Raw genomic sequence first — 19,845 nt, 5'->3', positions numbered from 1 at the left:
GCCACTCTGACAATGAGTGCTGAAAGTAACCTTCCACAGACACAGACACACACACAAAAGCACAGCTAGGCGAGCCTGCCAATAGTGGCCATATGAGCATCTGGAACTACTGAAACCCAACTCAGCGAACTCGGCTGGGGAGAGGACAGCGCGCACTCTGTTCCTCTCCAATCTCAATGACACAAATGCTACAGCATCTCTCACCCTCCCCCACTGCAGAGTATTCAGCTGGGGGTGTCATCTGGAAACAATCAAAAAGAGGAAGTGAGTCTAACACGTTGACTGCACAACAGCGAGGAAAGATAACGCTATACTGGCCAGCGGAGAGAGCGAGTGCTGTTCAGCATGGCTGACGACAGTGAGAAGGTAGGGGTGCTGAAGTGTCCAGTCTCACTGAGTCACATCCCCAACCTCATAACCACCGACAGGAAATGGTGACTCGGCTCCCACTTAAATCTGTCTGTCATAAAGGCTGAGGAAGTGGGTGTGGGTGTGTGTGTTTGTGTGCATGCGTGCATGTTCCAAGAACTTACCCATGTTGCAGCTTTCTGCATGCTCGGGAAAAATGAGAAGATCTCTAACGAACACAGGGTTCCCTACAGGGTGGAAGAGATTCCCTTCGTTCCTGATGTGGGGCAGCGGCCTGCAGGGAGCACAAAACACAGCCAGGTGCTCGTGGAAAACCAACAGAAACAAGCACTGAGGCACAGGCTAAAAACTGGACAGAGTCGTTCTGAAACATTTAAGAGCAAATGAGAACTATGAATGTGTGCGTTTCTTCCTTTCCTTCTTTCTGCCTACCTCTGCTACTGCTATAACCAGTGAATTTCCTCTGGGATTAATAAAGTGACCAACCAACCAACCAACCAACCCACCAACCAACCAACCCACCAAGACTCTCACACAAAAAAAGGGGGATCACTGTCCTGTTGGGAAGCATACGTAACTGAATCAATCAGACTTGCTTTGGTGCAAATGAAAGTGGACAACAGGTGCACTGGAGAGACAACAAGACAACCTTCAAAAACACAGTGGCCACAGAATTACTCTCTCCTTATTGATTCGTCTCTACAGTGCTGTAGTTTTGTGTTTTGCTGGTGTCATTTTTACTACTACTAATGTATGTCACTAATACATTCAGGTTGTACAGGTACTTCAGCTCCTCCAGGATGGTATAGCCATACGTGCTGTGATTTGCTGGGTCTCCCATCCCAGGCGCAAGAGCATGGAGGAGATACCAGGACACTGGTATTACACGAGGAGAGCTGAACAGTGCATCTGGGCATGTATCTGCTCCAATGTGTCAGGAGGAACAGGAGGAGCACTGCCAGAGCTGGCGTGCATGTTTCTGGTTTGCAGGGCCAATGTTATCTAGTGGGACCAGTACTCACAGCCCAGCACCAGGCAGATTGATTACCAGAACACCAGAACTAAACACGTGCCTGGCACCCTGCGGTCTTCACAGATGAGAGCAGGTTGACCCAGAGCACAAATGACATATGAAAGAGTCTGGAGATTCTGTGATGAACATTATGCCACCTACATCATCCAGCATAACTGGTTTGGTGGTAGGCCAGAAATGGTCTGAGAGGGTCACACTTTGAGGGTCTCACAAACCTCCACGTGGTAGCCAATGGTACCCTGACTGCTGTTAGGTACAAGGATGAAATCTTCAAAGCCAAATGTCAGACCTTTTACTGGTGCAGTGTGGCCAGGGTTCCTCCTGGTGCAGGACAACAATTGGGGATTGGGACTAAACAGCTGTGTATAGCCTTAAGAAAACCACTTTGCTAGGGAGCATAAAGATTGGACTCTGGAGCAATGGAAGAAGGTCATGTAGTTTGATGAGTCCAGATTTACCCTGTTCCAGCGTGATTGGCGCATCAGGGTAAGAAGACAGGTGGCTGAAGTGATGCATCCATCATGCCTAGTGCCTACTGTACAAGCCTGTGGAGGCAATGCTATGATCTGGGGTTGCTGCAGTTGGTCAGGTGTAGGTCACGTTATGTGCCCAAAGAATGAGGTCAGCGGACTACCTGAATATACTGAACGACCAGGTTGTTCAATCGATTGATTTTTTCTTCCCTGATGGCATGGGCATTTTCCAAGATGACAATGCCAGGTTTCATCGGGCTCAAATTGTGAAAGAGTGGTTCAGAGAGTATGAGACATCATTTTCACACATGGATTGGCCACCAGAGTCCAGACCTGAACCCCATTGAAAATCTTTGGGATGTGTTGGAGAAGACTGCGCAGTAGTCCAAATCGCCCATCAACAATACAAGATCTTGGGGAGAAATTAATGCAACTCTGGACAGAAATAAATGTGACAATGCATAAGCTTGTGGAAATGATGCCACAGCGAATGCGTGCCATAATCAAATCTAAAGGCCGTCCAACGAAATATTAGTGTGTGATCTTTTTTTTGGCCAGGCAGTGTATTCATTCATTCATTCATTCATTCATTCTCACTCACACACACACACACACACACACACACACACACACACACACACACACACACACACACACACACACACACACACACACAGAGCATCTGTAAAGTATTCAGAGTGCTTCACTTTTTCCACATTTTATGTTACAGCCTTATTCCAAAATGGATTAAATTAATTTTTCCCTCAAAATTCTACACACAATACCCCATAATGACAAAGTGAAAAAAGTTTGTTTGGAATTTTTGCAAATTTATTTAAAAAAATAAATCACATGTACATAAGTATTCACAGCCTTTGCCATGACACTCAAAATTGAGCTCAGGTGCATCCTGTTTCCACTAATCATCCTTCAGTTAATTCGACAACTTGATTGGAGTCCACCTGTGGAAATCCAGTTGATTGGACATGATTTGGAAAGGCACACACCTGTCTATATAAGGTCCCATAGTTGACAGTACATGTCAGAGCACAAACCAAGCGGCAAAGTCCAAGGAATTGTTTGTAGACCTCTGAGACAGGATTGTATCGAGGAACAGATCGGGGGAAGGCTAAAGAAAATTTTCTGCAGCATTGAAGGTCTCAATGAGCACAGTGGCCTCCATCAACCGTAAATGGAAGAAGTTTGGAACCACCAGGACTCTTCCTAGAGCTGGCCGCCCGGCCAATCTGAGTGATCGGGGTAGAAGGGCCTTAGTCAGGGAGGTGACCAAGAACCCAAGGGTCACTCTGACAGAGCTTCAACATTGCTCTATGGAGAGAGGAGAACCTTCCAGATGGACAACTATTTCTCCAATCAGGCCTGTATGGTAGAGTGGCCAGATGGAAGCCACTCCTCAGTAAAAGGCACAAGACGGCCCGCTTGGAGATTGCCAAGAGGCACCTGAAGGACTCTCAGACCATGAGAAACAAAATTCTCTGGTCTCATGAAACAAAGATTGAACTCTTTGGCCTGAATGCCAAGCGTCATTTCTGAAGGAAACCAGGCACCGCTCGTCACCTGGCCAATACCATCCCTACAGTGAAGCATGGTGGTGGCAGCATCATGCTGTGGGGTTGTTTTTTGACAGCAGGAACTGGGAGACTAGTCAAAGTCGAGGGAAAGATGAATGCAGCAATGTGCAGAAACATCCTTGAACAAAACCTGCTCCAGAGCACTCTGGACCTCAGACTGGGGTGAAGGTTCATCTTCCAACAGGACAACGACCCTAAGCACACAGCTAAGATAACAAAGGAGTGGCTTCAGGACAACTCTGTAAATGCTCTTGAGTGGCCCAGCCAGAGCCCAGACTTGAACCTGATTGACCATCTCTGGAGAGATCCGCAAATGGCTGTGCCCCTATGCTCCCCATTCAACCTGATAGAACTTGAGAGTTTCTGCAAAGAAGAATGGGAGAAACCGCCCAAAAATAGGTGTGCCAAGCTTGTAGCATCAGACTCAAAAAGACTTGAGGCTTTAATTGCTGCCAAAGGTGCTTCAACAAAGTATTCTGCAAAGGCTGTGAATACTTATTTACAATTTTTTTTTTTTTTTTTTTTTTTGGGGGGTGGTATTTTTAATAAACTTTCAACAATTCCAAAAACCTTTTTTCACTTTGTTATTATGGGGTATTGTGTGTAGAAAAAAAATTAAATTCAATCCATTTGAGTATGGCTGTAACATAAAATGTGGAAAAAGTGAAGTGCTGTGAATACTTTCTGGATGCAGTGTGTGTGTGTAGATAGAGGGGAGAAAAAAAAAAATCACATTTCCATACGTTTCTGGAGCAACACTTCATTCTCACTGCAGGTGTGAGTTAGTGGATTTTGCAGGCTTTGGGATGTGACAGAAAGTCATTAGACTGATATAGACAGTTGTGTTTTAAAAAATAAACATTTTAAAATAATTACATTTAACTTCTAATAGGCTTAGCTTTTGGGTTTCACCTGTTATTTGGTCTCCAAAAAACCGTCTCCAAGGGCATGACTTGCTGCCGTCCTTGTGTTTCGTCATAGATTTTCCGCGCTGCAGCTGTTGTCTCGGTAACCACACAGTCCATGTCCCCAAGGAGGTGCCAGGAGATGACCTTTGCTACATCATCATCTTCAACCTGAGCCAGGTGTGCTATCTACAACCAAACACAAACAAGTCAAAGGGACTTCTGCTCTTCATTGCAGTCCCTCAACACCCAGTCCCTCAAGTAATCAAAACCGTTTTCCTTCAGGCTGTACATTGCTGAAAGTCTTAAATCGCACCCAAAAGGCACAGAGAAGAACACATCAATTTACAAATAAAGAAATGGAGATTTTCCTGTTTCCTCCACCACACCTTTCCTAGGACATCTGGGCTGCCTTTGAATGGATCAGGCATGGTACATTTTCGCCGTGGCTGATTTTGTATCCTCTCCAATTCTGCTTTCTTCTGAGCAATCAAATCCTCAACTGCCGACTTCTATGAACAAACACAAGAAGACACTGCATTTAGGACGTCTTCAAGGTGATCCTGAAGTCATTACAGGGGCTAGGAAACACAGTGGAAACAATGGCTTTGCATCTCCAGCATTCCTTAATACAGACACACGTTTTGAATAATGGTTTAAAAAAAAAAAAAAAAAAGTCTAAGAAAGAGCCTTGTTTACCTGCCAAGAAAAGACAGTTTGGGGGCTTTTGGCCTTCTCCAAAGAGGCACTGTTGTTAGCACCTACCCTATGTATTAACTGTTGTTTATTGCACATAATAAACTGACTGCTGCCCACTGGTCCTCTACTACATTCTTGCAGGACATGAGCATGGAATCATGACATGAATTTCCTCACCCTTTGCATCAGCATGAAAAATAACACTTCTTGTAACTGTTAGAGCAGATGCAGGTACAACCTCAGTTCTGTCTACTTGTGCAGACAGAACTCCTATGATCTGAACCTGATGGGCCTACCAACAACATCTTAAAATGCATCAACATTGACATAATTGTGTCAATTCTTCCCTGAGAAGAATTGCGATTTCCCAATTGAAGTAAAAGAAAGAATGTCCCTGTTCACACCAAGTGAACAAAGTAGTGATTGACCTCTGCAGTCTCAGACAGGGAAATCCTAGTCTCCCTAGTCTTATGGCAATTTCTCAGTTAAACAAAAATGTAAAAACTATATTATAAAGAAATCATGTATACTCACATCAGATAACTTGGAAACATCTAATCCGATTTTACTGAGTTCTGATTTGAGCTGAGATGCTCTTCCAGTTGAGTCATTCACTTGACCTAAAAAGAAACAAAAGGGTTCTAAACAATACTTTATTAATGCATCCACACACAGACATGCATGCGCACACGTGAGCGAGTACACAGATGCACAGACAGACGTGCGCACACACGGATGGACACACACACACACACACACACACACACACACACACACACACACACACACACACACACTTTGCTATATTGCCTACTCTTGAGTTCTGAAATGAGCTGTTTGTTGGTCTCCAGAATGTCTTTGTACATCTCAATGGATCGAGACAGCTGGTCTCTCTTCTTACTCATAGCAGCCACAACCTTCTGACTCTCAGCATCTAAAACACAAATACACTAAATCCGACTGGCATTCCGGGAGGTGACAGTTCATCTTAACCGGGGCTGTGTGTCACCCCATACTGACCGTTGTAGAATCTAAAGAGCAAGGTGAAAGGAGCAAGGTATGGGGCTGGTCCCTGAATGACTGGGCAGAACTGCAGCTGGTACTCGGCTCCGTCTTCACCTGGACTGTTCTCCATTAGGGCCAGGTTCTACACACGTGCAAAGACAAAAACACACCCTCGATTCCTGCACTTTATATACGAGATGCAAACATAAATACAGAATTTGGGATGATTAGCAGATAGGCAACACGTGTATGCATGCACAGACTCACAGTGATCGTACTCTGTCCATTGGTGAGGCTGTATGTTAGGGTCTTGGTCTTGTTCTGAAACCTTGGGAGGTCCTTTGTGTCTTCTCCCTCCACACTTAGCACTTTCACAACCACCTGGCCACTGAACCTCAAACCAGCTGGGTTATTGTATTTGTCCTGTGGAGAAAAACAAACACACACACACACACACACACACACACACACACACACACACACACACACACACACACACACACACACACACACACACACACACACACACACACACACACACACACACACCCTGAGGCAAGTGAATGAGAGTGAGAGAAAGGAAGTGCTTCTGCACTGCCAGCCACTCCAGTTGGCATATATTCCTTTAACACGTTTTTTTCAGTACATTGTAAATAAAACAGCAAATCAAACTGTGCAGGGATAAATCAAAGCAATGCATTTGTGTCAGTTTAAAGAGGTTTTATGAACTGTCCTGGTAAAATCCCAAAACATCTGTACTGTAGCATCATGAAAACATGGAGTCCTAGACTCAAACATAATGTCACTGTACAGACCTGTATAGAATGTTATGGTTGTCTTGTATGGAGCTTTGCAGATAAAACACACAAATGCAACCCACCATAATGTTCAGGCATAGCTTCTCCAGAAGGGTGCGATTGGCTTGCGTGCTGCTGTTTGACACCACGGGGGTTGGAGGGACGGTATCTGGGACGAGCTTCACTGGCTTATTGGGAACCACATTTAGAGCGATCTGACATCGGAGGGAGGCGGGGTTTGGGGGCAGGAAACATCCGTCAAACAGGCACAGCTCATGTCACAATCGTCTCACATTTACACAAGTGCACAGCATAGCCTGAGTGGGTTCTGTTAGTATCAAGGAGCAGAACAAACTCTGAAAGTGCAACGAAAACGATACTGTAGCGTAGCAGTATGTGACCATCTAAAAGAAATATATAGAACACCAAAAGTTTAACTGCATAGACAGAACACATATTGGACTAGTATGTGATGGGAAGGGAAAGGTTTGAGCGAGGCAGAGGTACTTGGATTTTGCTGTCCAGTGTAATGAGTGTTTACACTGGGCGCTGGGAATGAACACATGGTCATCCTTTGCTCTCTGCAATCCTACACACAGCCAGTTCAATTTCCTTTGTGTTCTGAATTTATACTTTTGGACATGGCTGAAAATCAGGTTGTCGCATTCTGGTATTGTTGACTACAAAGCCAACATGGTTTATTTATTTTGGACATAAGCTGCTGTGTATGATTATGATCTCTAAAACCTGCAAGCATTTTAAGAGATATCTGATATACACTGAATGGCCTGTGTGTCCATGTCTCTCACCTGACTGCTCCAGAGGCACCTGCTCTTTCCTACAACAAGAACAAACTGCACCATGTATTTTCCCACTCGCTCTGGAATCTCCTTATCTCTGGCAACAGAAACAAGATTTCAGGGGCTTTATTCACATTTTCATCTCTTTGTCATCTTAATGTGCTGTAAAAGCATGATCAAAACAAACATGTTTTAACAAATCATGGAGAGTACATAAAATACCACCCAAGAGTCTACAAACAGCAGCAACAATAATTAAGAGTACACCAACATGAAAAAATGAACTAAAATCTATATTATATTGATATTTAAATGTTTAAAATGAATAACTAATATTTTACACACACACACACGATGAAGGACCTCTATCTCAAACATGACAATTCAGAACATCTAATAAATATATAAAAGAATTCTTGTGCATTTTCATTGCATTATTAAAAATTTAGGCAAGTCCTGAATTAGTCAAGGTCATGGCCATGATATCCATGAAACACACACACACACACACACACACACACACACACACACACACACACACACACACACACACACACACACACACACACACACACACACACATTTATTCATCTACGTGTAGCATTGTGGAACTTCATACCTAAAATAAAAGTGGTCATCCTGTTTGCCCATGGGTTTACTGCACGTAAGAGTTGTTGCCTGAAATCATCAAAGCAAGAGAAATGTAAAGCATATTTAAAACGCAGCTCGTGGTGCAGTTCCTGAGGCTCCTACTCACCTCAGGCGGAGGGCGTGACCCCGAGGCTGAGCCCTGCCATAGCAGCATGGAGAGGTCAGCTGGACTGATGCTCCTTACAGGCCCACCCTCCTCGGACACCACCGTCACTTTAAACACTGCGTGCATGCGCGCACACACACACACGTCAACTTGGATGCTGCCTTATTTGAAGTGTTGAATACAACAATGGCTTCACATGGTGAGAAAAAACAGTGCCTGCACATCACACACACCTGGGAAAACATCTCCTGCCATTAACATGGCTTCGGTATCATATTCAACATTAAGATTGACGGGGTTGTTGGGATCGGCCATCACGTTCAACTTTACGATGGGACCAGGAATGCTATTTCTACTGAAGGACCCACGGAATTCCACCTCATGCTCTCCTCTACAGACAGACAAAGACACAAACACAGGGTCGGAGACGGCGAGGGGGTAAGCAGACGCCACTGAACAATTCTGAAGTGTAATTGTCACCATTTGTAATCAACCAGGGAATGTTACGAATCTCAGAGGTAGTGTTCATTACTGGCTTTACACACCTTCCTGCAGTCACTGTCTCTAGCTTAAAGCAGGCCCTTCCCTCTGTATCCACAGGCTGGGACATCACTGAAGATTTAACCTACACACACACACACACATATTCAGAGAATACAAATGAAACTGCATTTAAAACTGAAAAGTATCCCCTTGGTTTAGCTGATACCTTGAGCTGTGGTGATCGAGTTTTTATGGCTATGACCACTCGCTGGTCTGGAACAGGGTTTTCCCACTCATCACACAGCTGGAGCAGGAACGGCGTGTTCAGGCCTCGGCCGTTAAACACATGGATGGGCTACACACACACACACACACACACACACACACACACGTAAATACACAGGTATCTTCGCCAGTGGGACAAACATTACTACAAGCAGGACAACATGTGAATTTATTATGACCCATACTTTTTTTCTGAGATATTTAACTATTCACTCAAAAATGAAACACAACTGTTTAGAAATGTATGGGTGTAAACAATTATTTTTTCCTTTTTAAGTAAAATGATTACTAGTTTTGTGTATGACACAGACCAAGATAAACATGTTGGGGGAAGGTTAATGAAAATGGCACAAGTGTCCTTCACCATTTCTGGGGCATCCAGCAGTATAATTTTCACCGGTGCTCCAGGCATGACCTTCACTCTGGCAAACTCCTCAAATTCCTGGTACTTGAAGCACAACTCCCTTGGACCAGGGGAACCTGCTGAAAAGCGCACGCCATGCACCAACACACTCCCTGAACTGTTCTATATGTGCACGAGAAAACCACACACACACACACACACACACACACACACACACACACACACACACACACACACACACACACACACACACACACACACACACACACTAAGATCAACATACATGTTATAAGATGGATCAGATAGGTTGTGTATTAGGTTGTGTCTCCATTTACCTGCCATTCAACTTTCAAGGTCGATGTGTCCAGGTTATTTGCAGTCACACTGATTTCTTTCAAGCTATCAGCACTCAAAGTATCTGTCTTATTGCCATACTGATCAACCACCTCAACATCTATAACACACACACACACACAGTCTTTATAGCTTTTAAAAGAATTAAAAGTAGTTTGTCAAACAGAGGAATAAAGAATTTACAGCAAAAATAAATAAATTGATAAATCAAAAATAAATAATCATCATGTCACCTACTGGGTGTCTGGCGGACACTAGTTAAAGTCCTTTGAGCTACCTTCAAGGTAATTAACTACATATTAAACAATTAAGTGATTTTCAGTGCTGCTTTAAAACGTACAACTGGAACTGCATGAAGTTCATTTGAAGGCGAAAACGATACAGCCAAAAAATGACAATTTATGCCTAAACACTTGGATGAGTAGTTTGGACTACAAATATCACAACTTACAAATATTTCCTGCAAGAATTTCTCCCAGTCTGACAGTTGTTTCACTGAGAATTATTCTCAAACGCTCTGGCTCATCTGGACGTGAACTAGACAAACAGACAAAAAAAGGTGATTCCATTAAATGACCCAAGTGTCAGAGTAAGAGGAGTGCAAAACTACAGGGAGTGATTTGAGCATGGACATGGGCATCATGGGCCTTACACTATAAAGAAGGATGTTTCCACTGTGTGCTGATCTCGAAATGCCACCTGGTAGAAATGTTCACTCTGTGCTGTAGTGGTGACAGACACGCTGGGCAGCAGTCCATTCACCAGTTCTGCTACTCTAACCTCAGCCGTCCAGTTCACCTAAATATCACACAGACAGACACACACTTTATCCTGTGTGTGATTCTCAGAATCAAAATGGAGAGACGTGCAGGCATTTACCTTTATGTTATTTGCTAGTTTTGGGGTTAAAGGCACCAGCCTTCCGCCCTCATCATACAGCCTGAAGCGCAGACTCCCCAGAGTGTCTCCTGCTGTCCAGTCAATGCGCTCCATGTTCTGAAGCACCATGACATCATTGGAATCTTCCTCCTGCCTGTACACCTCCACCTGAAAGACGCGTGTGCTCGGCAAGACACGCAGGGTACGCTCCACACAGGAGACAGCCTTCTGGTTCTGCGCATAAAAGTACACGGTGATATGAACACAGGAACACAATAACTATGCAATAACTATGAGAAACATGAATATGATGAATGAAGAATTAAACATGGTGTGCAAATACTAATTCCAAACTTAAACACTATGTTTATTAAATACACAAACTACTTATCACTATACTATTAATATTTAGACATATACATGCATGTAGCCAGAGTGTGTACTCAAGAATAAAACATAAATAACAAGGTAATTGTAAAGCAAATTCCAAACATGTAAATTTATGAGAACATTTAAAACTGCAGTAGACATGCAAGGTCTTGGAGATGCAATGGCGCTTATGGAGTGGAACAGCAACATATCTTACAGGAATGCCAAACTTGGCCGTGAGGATGTGCTCTGTGCCGACCTTCTTCAGCTGGATTGGTTTAGTGAGCAGCAGGCCAGAGCCAGTATTACTGCAGTCGACAGCATCCACTGTCAAATCAGGGGCTCCTAGTAACTACACAAACACACACTAAATCAGGGACATGCTCACACAGCCACAGAATCAGGAGTTACTGGAGCTGTACAGGAAAAAAGCTACAGTCTAACACCACCATTTCCCTTTCTTTTCGTTTTGCTGTCTATGTGACATTACACAGGCGATGCCCAAAAAGTGGGAAAACCCTTTAAAATGATCTGGATTTGGCATGAATGGCTCAAATGTATAAACAAATTTACAATCAACATGCACATGTTATGTCTTTATTTTGAACAAATTAGTTTGACTGTCAGAGAAAGTGTTTTATTGGAAATGAGCTGAACAAAACAGCAGTAGTTGCTCGCCAGTCCTGTGCAGCAGTGAGATGGTTTTTTAGTTCATTCCTCCATACAAAACTGTTTCAATTCACCAATATTTTTAGGATGCCTTGCTGGATGGGCCTGTTTTTAGAAGACACCATTTTAGACTCAGCATTTCACAAGGAATGAGGTCAGGTGACACTTGCACTAAGGAAGGCCGCTTGTGATGAACTGCTTCACTTCATTACAAATGAATGTTTCTTATGGGGCTGTTTTTGTTAATAGTGTGCAGACAAAAAGATTTTAATTAGAATTCATTCTGAATCGATTCTGTTTTAGGGCCACTCTGCTGTTCATTTACTTTTGTTTGAGTGACAACTTCTTCCGAGTCTTAGCTGGACGCCCTGTTATTTTGCTGATTAACTTCCACGTACAGCTTAGAACTCACTGGTTCCTTGATAAAGTATAAAAAAATGTATCAAGAATGGAGGACACTCCATGAGCAATTCATGTAGAAATCCAGATCATTTGAAAGAATTCACAAACCTTTTCACAACTAGTCTGCATTACCACACAATCAACAATTACATGAGACTTGTTTCCTGACCTGGATGTTACAAGGTAACTGAAATAGTATTATTAATATATTTTTAAAAAATGATACATTTTCACATAGCATTGTAGTGTGTGCGTACATATTCATGAAAGTCTTAAGTGTCTGCCAAAGACTGAACGCTTTAGTGGGCGCTGGCAATGGCGAAGGTGATTGCGTTACCTGGCAGCGCACAATAAGTTTGGAATGTGTTGTAATGTTCTGGAACTCGTCCTGAACTTCTACTTGGAAGCCCACGGGTGTGCCGTTCTCTATGGAAACCTCACATTCAGGAGACACCACCAGCAGATGTGGAGGGCCTAGGGTATAAAATGAAGTTACCCCAGTAGCAAAAGTGCCAACATGAATTTTTGTACTTCTGCTTAAACCGTAATCATCCAAACATTTTTCACTACTCAAATATATTGCCTTTCCTAAAACAACTGTATGTATGAAGGAATGACACAAAAGGACTGTGATGAATATACTACAGAACTGATCAGAACCAGTTCTTACTGTAAAAGTATTTTAAAAACTGATACAGAATTACCATTTAACTGTGAATTTAACAATGACTATCAAACATATGCAGCATTTTATAAATTTATAAATGAGTTAAAACTTCAATATGACTATTTGAATGTGATGCTGGTAAAAACAAACAAACAAAAAAGTGAGATCCCAAGTACGGAGAAAGGATTTAAAGAGGTAAATTCACTACTTAAGCTCTGCTGACAAAGCAAGTGGACAACTTTCTGTTCATTTTCTAAGTGTTTCACTGCTATTATGCTGCATTTCACTGTGGACATACACATACCTGGGAGAACTCTCATTTGGAAAGAATGTGACTCTTGTCTAAGGCCTGGAATGATGACAGTCACAGTGTGCATCTGTCAAAAAAAAGCAGGTGAAGATTAAATCTTATGAAGTTGAAGTCTTATGAACTAAAAAAAAAAAAAATCTACTTCTAGGAGATGGCTCAATCAAACCAAAGATCACATCATGAGGCAGGATGGACTGAGTGGAATAGAGGACTGAGACATCAACATTGCACTGTACTGACTGTGGTGGTCACTGATACAGAGCAGGCACTGGTAAATAAACCTGGTATTATTTACATCTACAACATTCAGCAGATGCTCTTGTACAGAGTGACTTTTGCAATAGTGCTTAGCTGAAATCATAGATACAAGGCCTTAAACTAGTATATCATGCTAAAGTGAAAGGATGTCATTAAGCTAGAATCGTGTCAGAGAGAAAATGCACAAGAAAAAATACATAAAAAGATGTGTATATATGCACATAATATATAAAAATGTAATTTAAGTACTTTTTGAAAAGGTATGTTTTGAATCTGAATGTGAAGACAGCAAAGGACACAGCTACACAGACAGGCGGTGGGAGTTAATTCCACCATGGGGGGGGGGGGGGGGGGGTTGTCTTGAGACATGTGTCCCTGTCTCTTGAGGGGTGGTGTTTAAGATGTGCTGTACTTGAGGCAGGAAGAGGTTCAGGTAGGAGCCTACTCCCCAGGTCCATTTTGGCTATACAAGCCAGAGTCTGGGTTTTATATCTGATGCAGGCAACCACAAAAGGTCAGAAGAGAGAATGCAATGTTGTGTGTATAAACTTCAAACTGAGTGAATACATGTTAGTTATGCAGCTGCTTTCTGGATCAACGGCAAGGGTCAAGTGGCATGTGCATCGAGGCCTGCTGAGAGTTTCAGTAGTGCAGTCTTGAGATGGCGAGGGACAGGTCAAGCAACCGAGTGGCTTCTCTGGAAAGAAATGGCTGAATCCTACCGATACTATATAAAGGAAACCTGCATGTCAGGGTCATGTTAGTAACATGGGCAGAGAATGGTAGCTGGTCGTCCAGGACCACACTCAGGATTCCTGCATTTTTGCATGGCATGATCAGGGTGTTCTCTAAAGAGATGGAGGTAATATGAGGAATATCCAACAGCTATGTCCTGCTGGTACCAAGACAAACACAGCCTGACAAATGCACACTGACCTTTTCCTGATGGTTCTTTACTTTACCCCTGGCTCTCAGATCTTGTAGGGTCAAGGTAGTTTCACTTGAAGTGGTCCGTTCATAACTCAGTTCCAATGAACTAGCAGGCGTGTGTGAAAAACAGAGGGCATGATTAAGCTTAGCCTGGCATATACTTTAGCTCCTAAATGTTAACCTTTTTTATTCCCATCAATTAAGAATCAAACATTTGTATAAGTAAAGAGAACTATTAATTAACTTATCTGACAACTCTGTGTTTGTTGTGGCCTAGTGTCAATGCAGTGTGCGACCTTGTGGACTAACTTTAGGCAACAAGCTTTACTATCAGTCATGTGAAATCAGTGGTCTATGCCAGGGCTAAAATAAAATGTGGATGAGTGCAGTTTTGTCCATTTTCTGCAAACTACCTGCACTCTAGCTTGGGTTTGATATCAGAAGGGGGCTGGGTTGAATGGCCAAACTCATCCTTAAATTCCACAGGCAGAGAAAAGGGCACCCCCAGCTGAACAGGACAGGGAACTGCAGGCAGAGCAAAGGTTGCAGCACTGCTTTCTAAGAAAGAGAGAAAGAAAGAAAGAATCACACAAACATAAAAACAAGAAACAAATGGATTAATTATTTTCATGATAATTCTAATAAAGGTCGAAACAGTACAAATGCTGACATGAATCACAGTAACTATGGAAACAAACAAGCTGAACTTTGCCCAGGTCCTGAAGACCTGCCAGCCTGCTGATTATCCTGAACTTCGATACTTTCTAAGGCGGACCAAGACCATTAGGAGCATATAATTATTACAGGTAGGTGTGGCAGAGTTGGATCTAACTCTCCAGGCTCACAGATCTGCAGGAGAAGGGCTGGGCACATACCAGACAGCTTGCTTACCTGCCCCAGTACAGGGTAACTCAAAGTGAACCAGATGAGCACAAATATATTGCTTAAAGTAATAATTTATCCTTAATTAAGAATTTATTTTGCCACAAGTACAGAATAGATCCCCATATTATTCTGCTTTGTTTTAGCATGTACATAAAAACAAAAATAAATACAAAAATACATTCTTAGTCTGTTTAATGTCACAACTTATTCTGCATGTGTTTGGACAATACAACCTTACATTTATATCACAATATAAATTCAATTCTGGAAAAGACTTGTTTGGATGACATAATATCCTGGCAGCTTACACAATAAATGAATACCTCTAGGGCAACTCTGTTTGTGCTGGCTTGTTGAGTCACATCAAAGACTGTATAAATGATGTAGAAGGTTTACGTCTTCAGCCAACAGGTATTTTTCACCCTCAATTTATTCAATTCCAAAAAAGAGTGTCTCTTAATGAACCATTACAAAATGTCTGCTTAATACTTTTACAAACATTGCTTTTGTACAATGTTTGAGAGACTAGATTGCTTTATGACTCCATGGCACAAAGAAATTGTACATACAAACTGGAACTCACTAAGGGTTTTTTCTATTTGTATTTTTTTTCTTGCCAGCTAACAAATCTTTTGCAGCCAAATGGCCTATCATGCCACTTTCAGGACTTTCTCCATGCACTTTCAGTATAAAGCAAAAATGCCAGCATAAGAAGTAACAGTATATATGAATTGAAAATGGTGAAGTAAATGTGTGCTGCACCTTTAATACTGAAGTGGAGTTCATAATGAGGCAGTTTTTTCCCAGCCCATTCATTAGCTGAGGTCTCACTCAGAATAGTCTGAAGTCGCATTGTGTACTTCCCCAGTTTATTTAGATTTTCTGAAAGCACAAACATAAAACACATATGAATCCCAGTCAGAACATGACCTAAAACACTTCAGCTAAAACTTAGCTCGTTATTTACATAAAAGTCCTCTATCAAACAAGCTTGAGTAAAATAAAAAAAACAAAAACAAAAACAAAAAAACAAATGTACACAAAAACATGTATAGTGGTTTGTTGTATTTGAGAATAAAGTTTTAGTATAGCATTGATATGAGCGTGATAAAACAGAATCTCATCCTCAGGGCTATCTTCATTTATGATGAGTGACATCGTAATGCCAAAAGTGTTTAAACAGTGATGAGGAAATATGCTAGGCAGGTTCCAACATTACTGCCACAAACAGCCTGATGCACTCTTATTTCCAAAGTGCATCTTCACATCATTTAGCAGTGTGGATTAGTTCTGATGGTGCATAATGTCTTTACCCATTACTTTGAACCAGTACTCCCACTTTGGGGAATGTATGCCAATGTGGGAGTTGGTCTGGACGTCCCCCTTGGGAGCTGAGAATGCAAGAAAAGATATACCACAAGCACATAAGCACACACTGTTTGCACATCATCTCAGGGACACAGGCAATTGGAGATGAGACTCACAGTGCCACATGACTTTGAGGTCAATCGAGAGTTTTCTGGCGTTGACGTTTGCTACCGGCAACCGTGACATAGCCTCCCCTTTTTTATTCAAAATCTCAACTTGGATTGGACCTACAGAAGAACAAGTCAGAATGTCACAAATGCACAGATAAAACCATAAGACAGCTGGACAATATACAGAGATCATACAGAGAACATTTTGGTTGATCCAAGCCCTGCCAGTATGGGAGTGTAATTTTCTAGGTAAAACAAAACCTCTGTCTCTCTGTCAGTGTGTGTATGTATAGGTACCCATGGGTGTGCCAGCTGGTCGAACAGCTTTTTCAGGCCATGGATTCCCCTCCGGCCATGTAATCCTCAGTTGATCAGGAAGCCTAAAAGAGAAAAGTAAAATTTAGCAGTGCGCATACATGACCAAATTAATAAATAAGTATTGTGAAAATACTATAGGAAGAAATAGGTCTAACAATTCAATAAGTATGCGTCATATGTAATTAGCATAACCCCTGTTCTCTGTTAGCATGAGTTAGGTGTTTCACTCTGGAACATAACAGCATGTGCCTTTTCTCTCATGGGTGATAGCTGACACACTTGTGTATCTGGTCTTCTGTATTAAATTCTGTATCTCACAGTGGGATATCCTAACTTCTGTACTGCTGATAAAGCTAGTCTTGAACACCTGGCAACAATGAATCAAATCTTTGCTGGGTTGGATAGTGGAGGCAACATTTAGTATGGTGTGTGCCATAACCAGTGCCTTTATATGCAGGAATGATATCAGCACTACCAAAGTGGGACCTCGGCTTGTCTGCACACCACTGTTCAAAGACTTGTATGCATAAAGGGATCTGATGGAGATCACTTTGGAGTCTTGTAATAGTTGTTCAGTGGCAGTCCTGTTGTACTCAAGTTCCCTCACTTGAGTGCCAAGCCCACAGTCAGATGCAGTCGTATATGATGATGAGATTCTCCCTGTGGCTGAGTAAGCACAACAGGAGTGGCCAGAGATCACCATGGAGAAACTGAATAATCCATGCTAGGCAGTGCCTTCCCAGTTGTGCCCTCTGATCATGGCGAGGGGGACAGAGAAAGCTGTTTTTTTTCCCCCCTCCAAAACGTATGGCCCTCAGATTGACAAGTCCTGTACATCAGCAGTCTCAATGCCAATCTGAGTGAGGGCAGAGGTCGAAACCTCTCCCTGCCAGTTAACATACAGCGGCACTGTAGTGGTGTCCATCCTCACAAGATGGTAAAGTCAAATGTATGAAGGAAGAGGCCTTCACTTCTTTACAGTTCATATGCATATTACAGGAGGTGATTTCACGTGCCAGTTATAATCCTGCCTGTAACATGCTATTCCCCTTCTTCCAAGCATTTCTCTTTAAGGAGGTGCAATGGCTGCCACTCTCAGACTGAGTGACTGTACCAACAAAGGGGAGAACCAGGGTTAGGGTGAGTAATACCACTCCATCTTAGGTCATATGCAAAACTTTATGAAAATTTGCATCTTTCAGATGGATGTGAAACCATCCGGCACCACAAACGGTAACTGTCAAATAAGTGAGCATCCCTTGCTCAAGTGTTTAACTGCCACCTACATCAGTATCAAGGGCAAGTTTTCATTCTAAAACATGGCTGATTTATTTCCCTGTCACTCAAGAATAAACAATTCCTTTTGAACTGTGCGGGAATGGATAGGAACCATAGTCTTTAACCAGACTGCAGAACCCAGTGGGATGTGCTGCAAGCCCTCCAATGGTCCAGCCATGGAGTGCTCGTACCCTTTTGTGGCCAAGTTGGGAATGATCAGGTGCTTCATAATGAACATGCAGTAGGCTGTGCTGAGACAGTGCTTTTGTGGCTCAAAGTGCAAGGAATATGGACTCCTCACACTCATGCTCCTGTCATCTGAGAGGAGGAAATGAGCCTTATGACGGGGTCTTGGCCTGGCAGACTAGATTGGTGTTCTAGTCTGCAGTGCGAGCTTTCATTGTGAAGTGTACGTAGTGCTCACACAAGCCAGGATTTGTCCACTACTGCATGGGTATGTTGCAGCTGAAGATGTGCGGAACAAGCATGGTGCATCTCCTCTGCTAGAGATTTTACAGCCACATGAGATGCTTGCCTCAGCGTTTTCTGCACTGCAGATTGGGGTTACAATTTTCTTGGCCTTTCAGATTATTCAGCATCTGTGAGTCTTTTCACTTCATCTGTGGGAAGTTTAGAAGACTATATCTTGTCAGGAAGGATATAAATCTTTTCCAGTTAACACAGTCCCAGTGCATATGTTGGAGCTGGTGCTATTCCTATGAACTAGTGAACCTGTGTTTCCACAACGATTGCACACCTGGGCGTGGGCATTCCCTAGTCCGGAAAACGAAGTCGGAAGACACTGTATAAATAAGACCCTGTGATTTCCGTGACGCTGAGAATACAGATGGCTAAAAAAGGATTTCAGACATAAAAGTCATGATAGTGAAATGACAAGAACCCGAATTTGTGAATTTGTTCTTTATGCTGCTGTGCTTACTACATGCATCTTCCTTTGTGCACATGCACCATATTGTGCATGGGTTAGCTGGTAATGTAGGAATAATGTCAAAGAAAGTAACTTTGGGTACACCAATAGCGTTGGAAAACTAAAGCCCATTTTACATCAGAAGCTGTGCAAGCAAATTGAGAGTACTTATGCCGTCACACTTGCAATTTCAAACCGGATGCCCCTAATCGTATAGTCAGTGTGTATAGGGACACAACAAAAAATATTCCTGCAGTAACAGCTGGAATGGGGAGGAGCTTTATGGTAGCCTACTACTGTGGGAACGATAATATAATATCTGTTAATTTTGTAAAGACAATAGCTGACCACAAGCTGCAAAGTGCATTTTATACTGATGGCCTGCTCAGTTATTTCTCCCTTTCTTTTAACCCTCTTTCCTCTGACTGAAGATTTTGCTAAACACTCAATTTTTTAATGTAAATTTAGCAAACTTGAGAAATGTTTAATATGTGGTACAAATGACTAACTGTCAATCAGTATAACCATCGTTATTAATTGTTGTTAACACAGAAAGAC

At 42.4% G+C, this 19,845-nt stretch overlaps 1 protein-coding gene across 1 annotated transcript in view; it reads right to left on the bottom strand.

The window, feature by feature from the left end:
* The window catches only part of smchd1 (structural maintenance of chromosomes flexible hinge domain containing 1), a 31,837-nt gene that overhangs the window by 2,847 nt on the left and 9,145 nt on the right, over nucleotides 1-19,845 (bottom strand). Inside the window, exons 17-44 of the mRNA XM_027013099.2 lie at nucleotides 17,061-17,143; nucleotides 16,770-16,880; nucleotides 16,599-16,676; nucleotides 16,048-16,167; nucleotides 14,814-14,958; nucleotides 14,407-14,506; nucleotides 13,207-13,279; nucleotides 12,573-12,709; nucleotides 11,382-11,516; nucleotides 10,796-11,029; nucleotides 10,569-10,714; nucleotides 10,368-10,453; nucleotides 9,898-10,016; nucleotides 9,563-9,724; nucleotides 9,140-9,268; nucleotides 8,976-9,055; nucleotides 8,664-8,821; nucleotides 8,431-8,546; nucleotides 8,293-8,351; nucleotides 7,683-7,770; nucleotides 6,957-7,088; nucleotides 6,344-6,499; nucleotides 6,092-6,218; nucleotides 5,886-6,005; nucleotides 5,606-5,691; nucleotides 4,762-4,884; nucleotides 4,380-4,561; nucleotides 534-643 (exon numbers count right to left, since the gene is read on the bottom strand). Coding sequence (XP_026868900.2) covers nucleotides 534-643; nucleotides 4,380-4,561; nucleotides 4,762-4,884; nucleotides 5,606-5,691; nucleotides 5,886-6,005; nucleotides 6,092-6,218; nucleotides 6,344-6,499; nucleotides 6,957-7,088; nucleotides 7,683-7,770; nucleotides 8,293-8,351; nucleotides 8,431-8,546; nucleotides 8,664-8,821; nucleotides 8,976-9,055; nucleotides 9,140-9,268; nucleotides 9,563-9,724; nucleotides 9,898-10,016; nucleotides 10,368-10,453; nucleotides 10,569-10,714; nucleotides 10,796-11,029; nucleotides 11,382-11,516; nucleotides 12,573-12,709; nucleotides 13,207-13,279; nucleotides 14,407-14,506; nucleotides 14,814-14,958; nucleotides 16,048-16,167; nucleotides 16,599-16,676; nucleotides 16,770-16,880; nucleotides 17,061-17,143 — 3,395 coding nt within the window. The remainder of the gene's footprint in view (nucleotides 1-533; nucleotides 644-4,379; nucleotides 4,562-4,761; nucleotides 4,885-5,605; nucleotides 5,692-5,885; nucleotides 6,006-6,091; nucleotides 6,219-6,343; nucleotides 6,500-6,956; nucleotides 7,089-7,682; nucleotides 7,771-8,292; nucleotides 8,352-8,430; nucleotides 8,547-8,663; nucleotides 8,822-8,975; nucleotides 9,056-9,139; nucleotides 9,269-9,562; nucleotides 9,725-9,897; nucleotides 10,017-10,367; nucleotides 10,454-10,568; nucleotides 10,715-10,795; nucleotides 11,030-11,381; nucleotides 11,517-12,572; nucleotides 12,710-13,206; nucleotides 13,280-14,406; nucleotides 14,507-14,813; nucleotides 14,959-16,047; nucleotides 16,168-16,598; nucleotides 16,677-16,769; nucleotides 16,881-17,060; nucleotides 17,144-19,845) is intronic.

Source organism: Electrophorus electricus, chromosome 19 (assembly GCF_013358815.1).
Source record: "Electrophorus electricus isolate fEleEle1 chromosome 19, fEleEle1.pri, whole genome shotgun sequence".
Taxonomy (NCBI): Eukaryota; Metazoa; Chordata; class Actinopteri; order Gymnotiformes; family Gymnotidae; genus Electrophorus; species Electrophorus electricus.
Note: the sequence above shows the minus strand (reverse complement) of the source record. Positions and strands in the feature narration are given on the sequence as shown.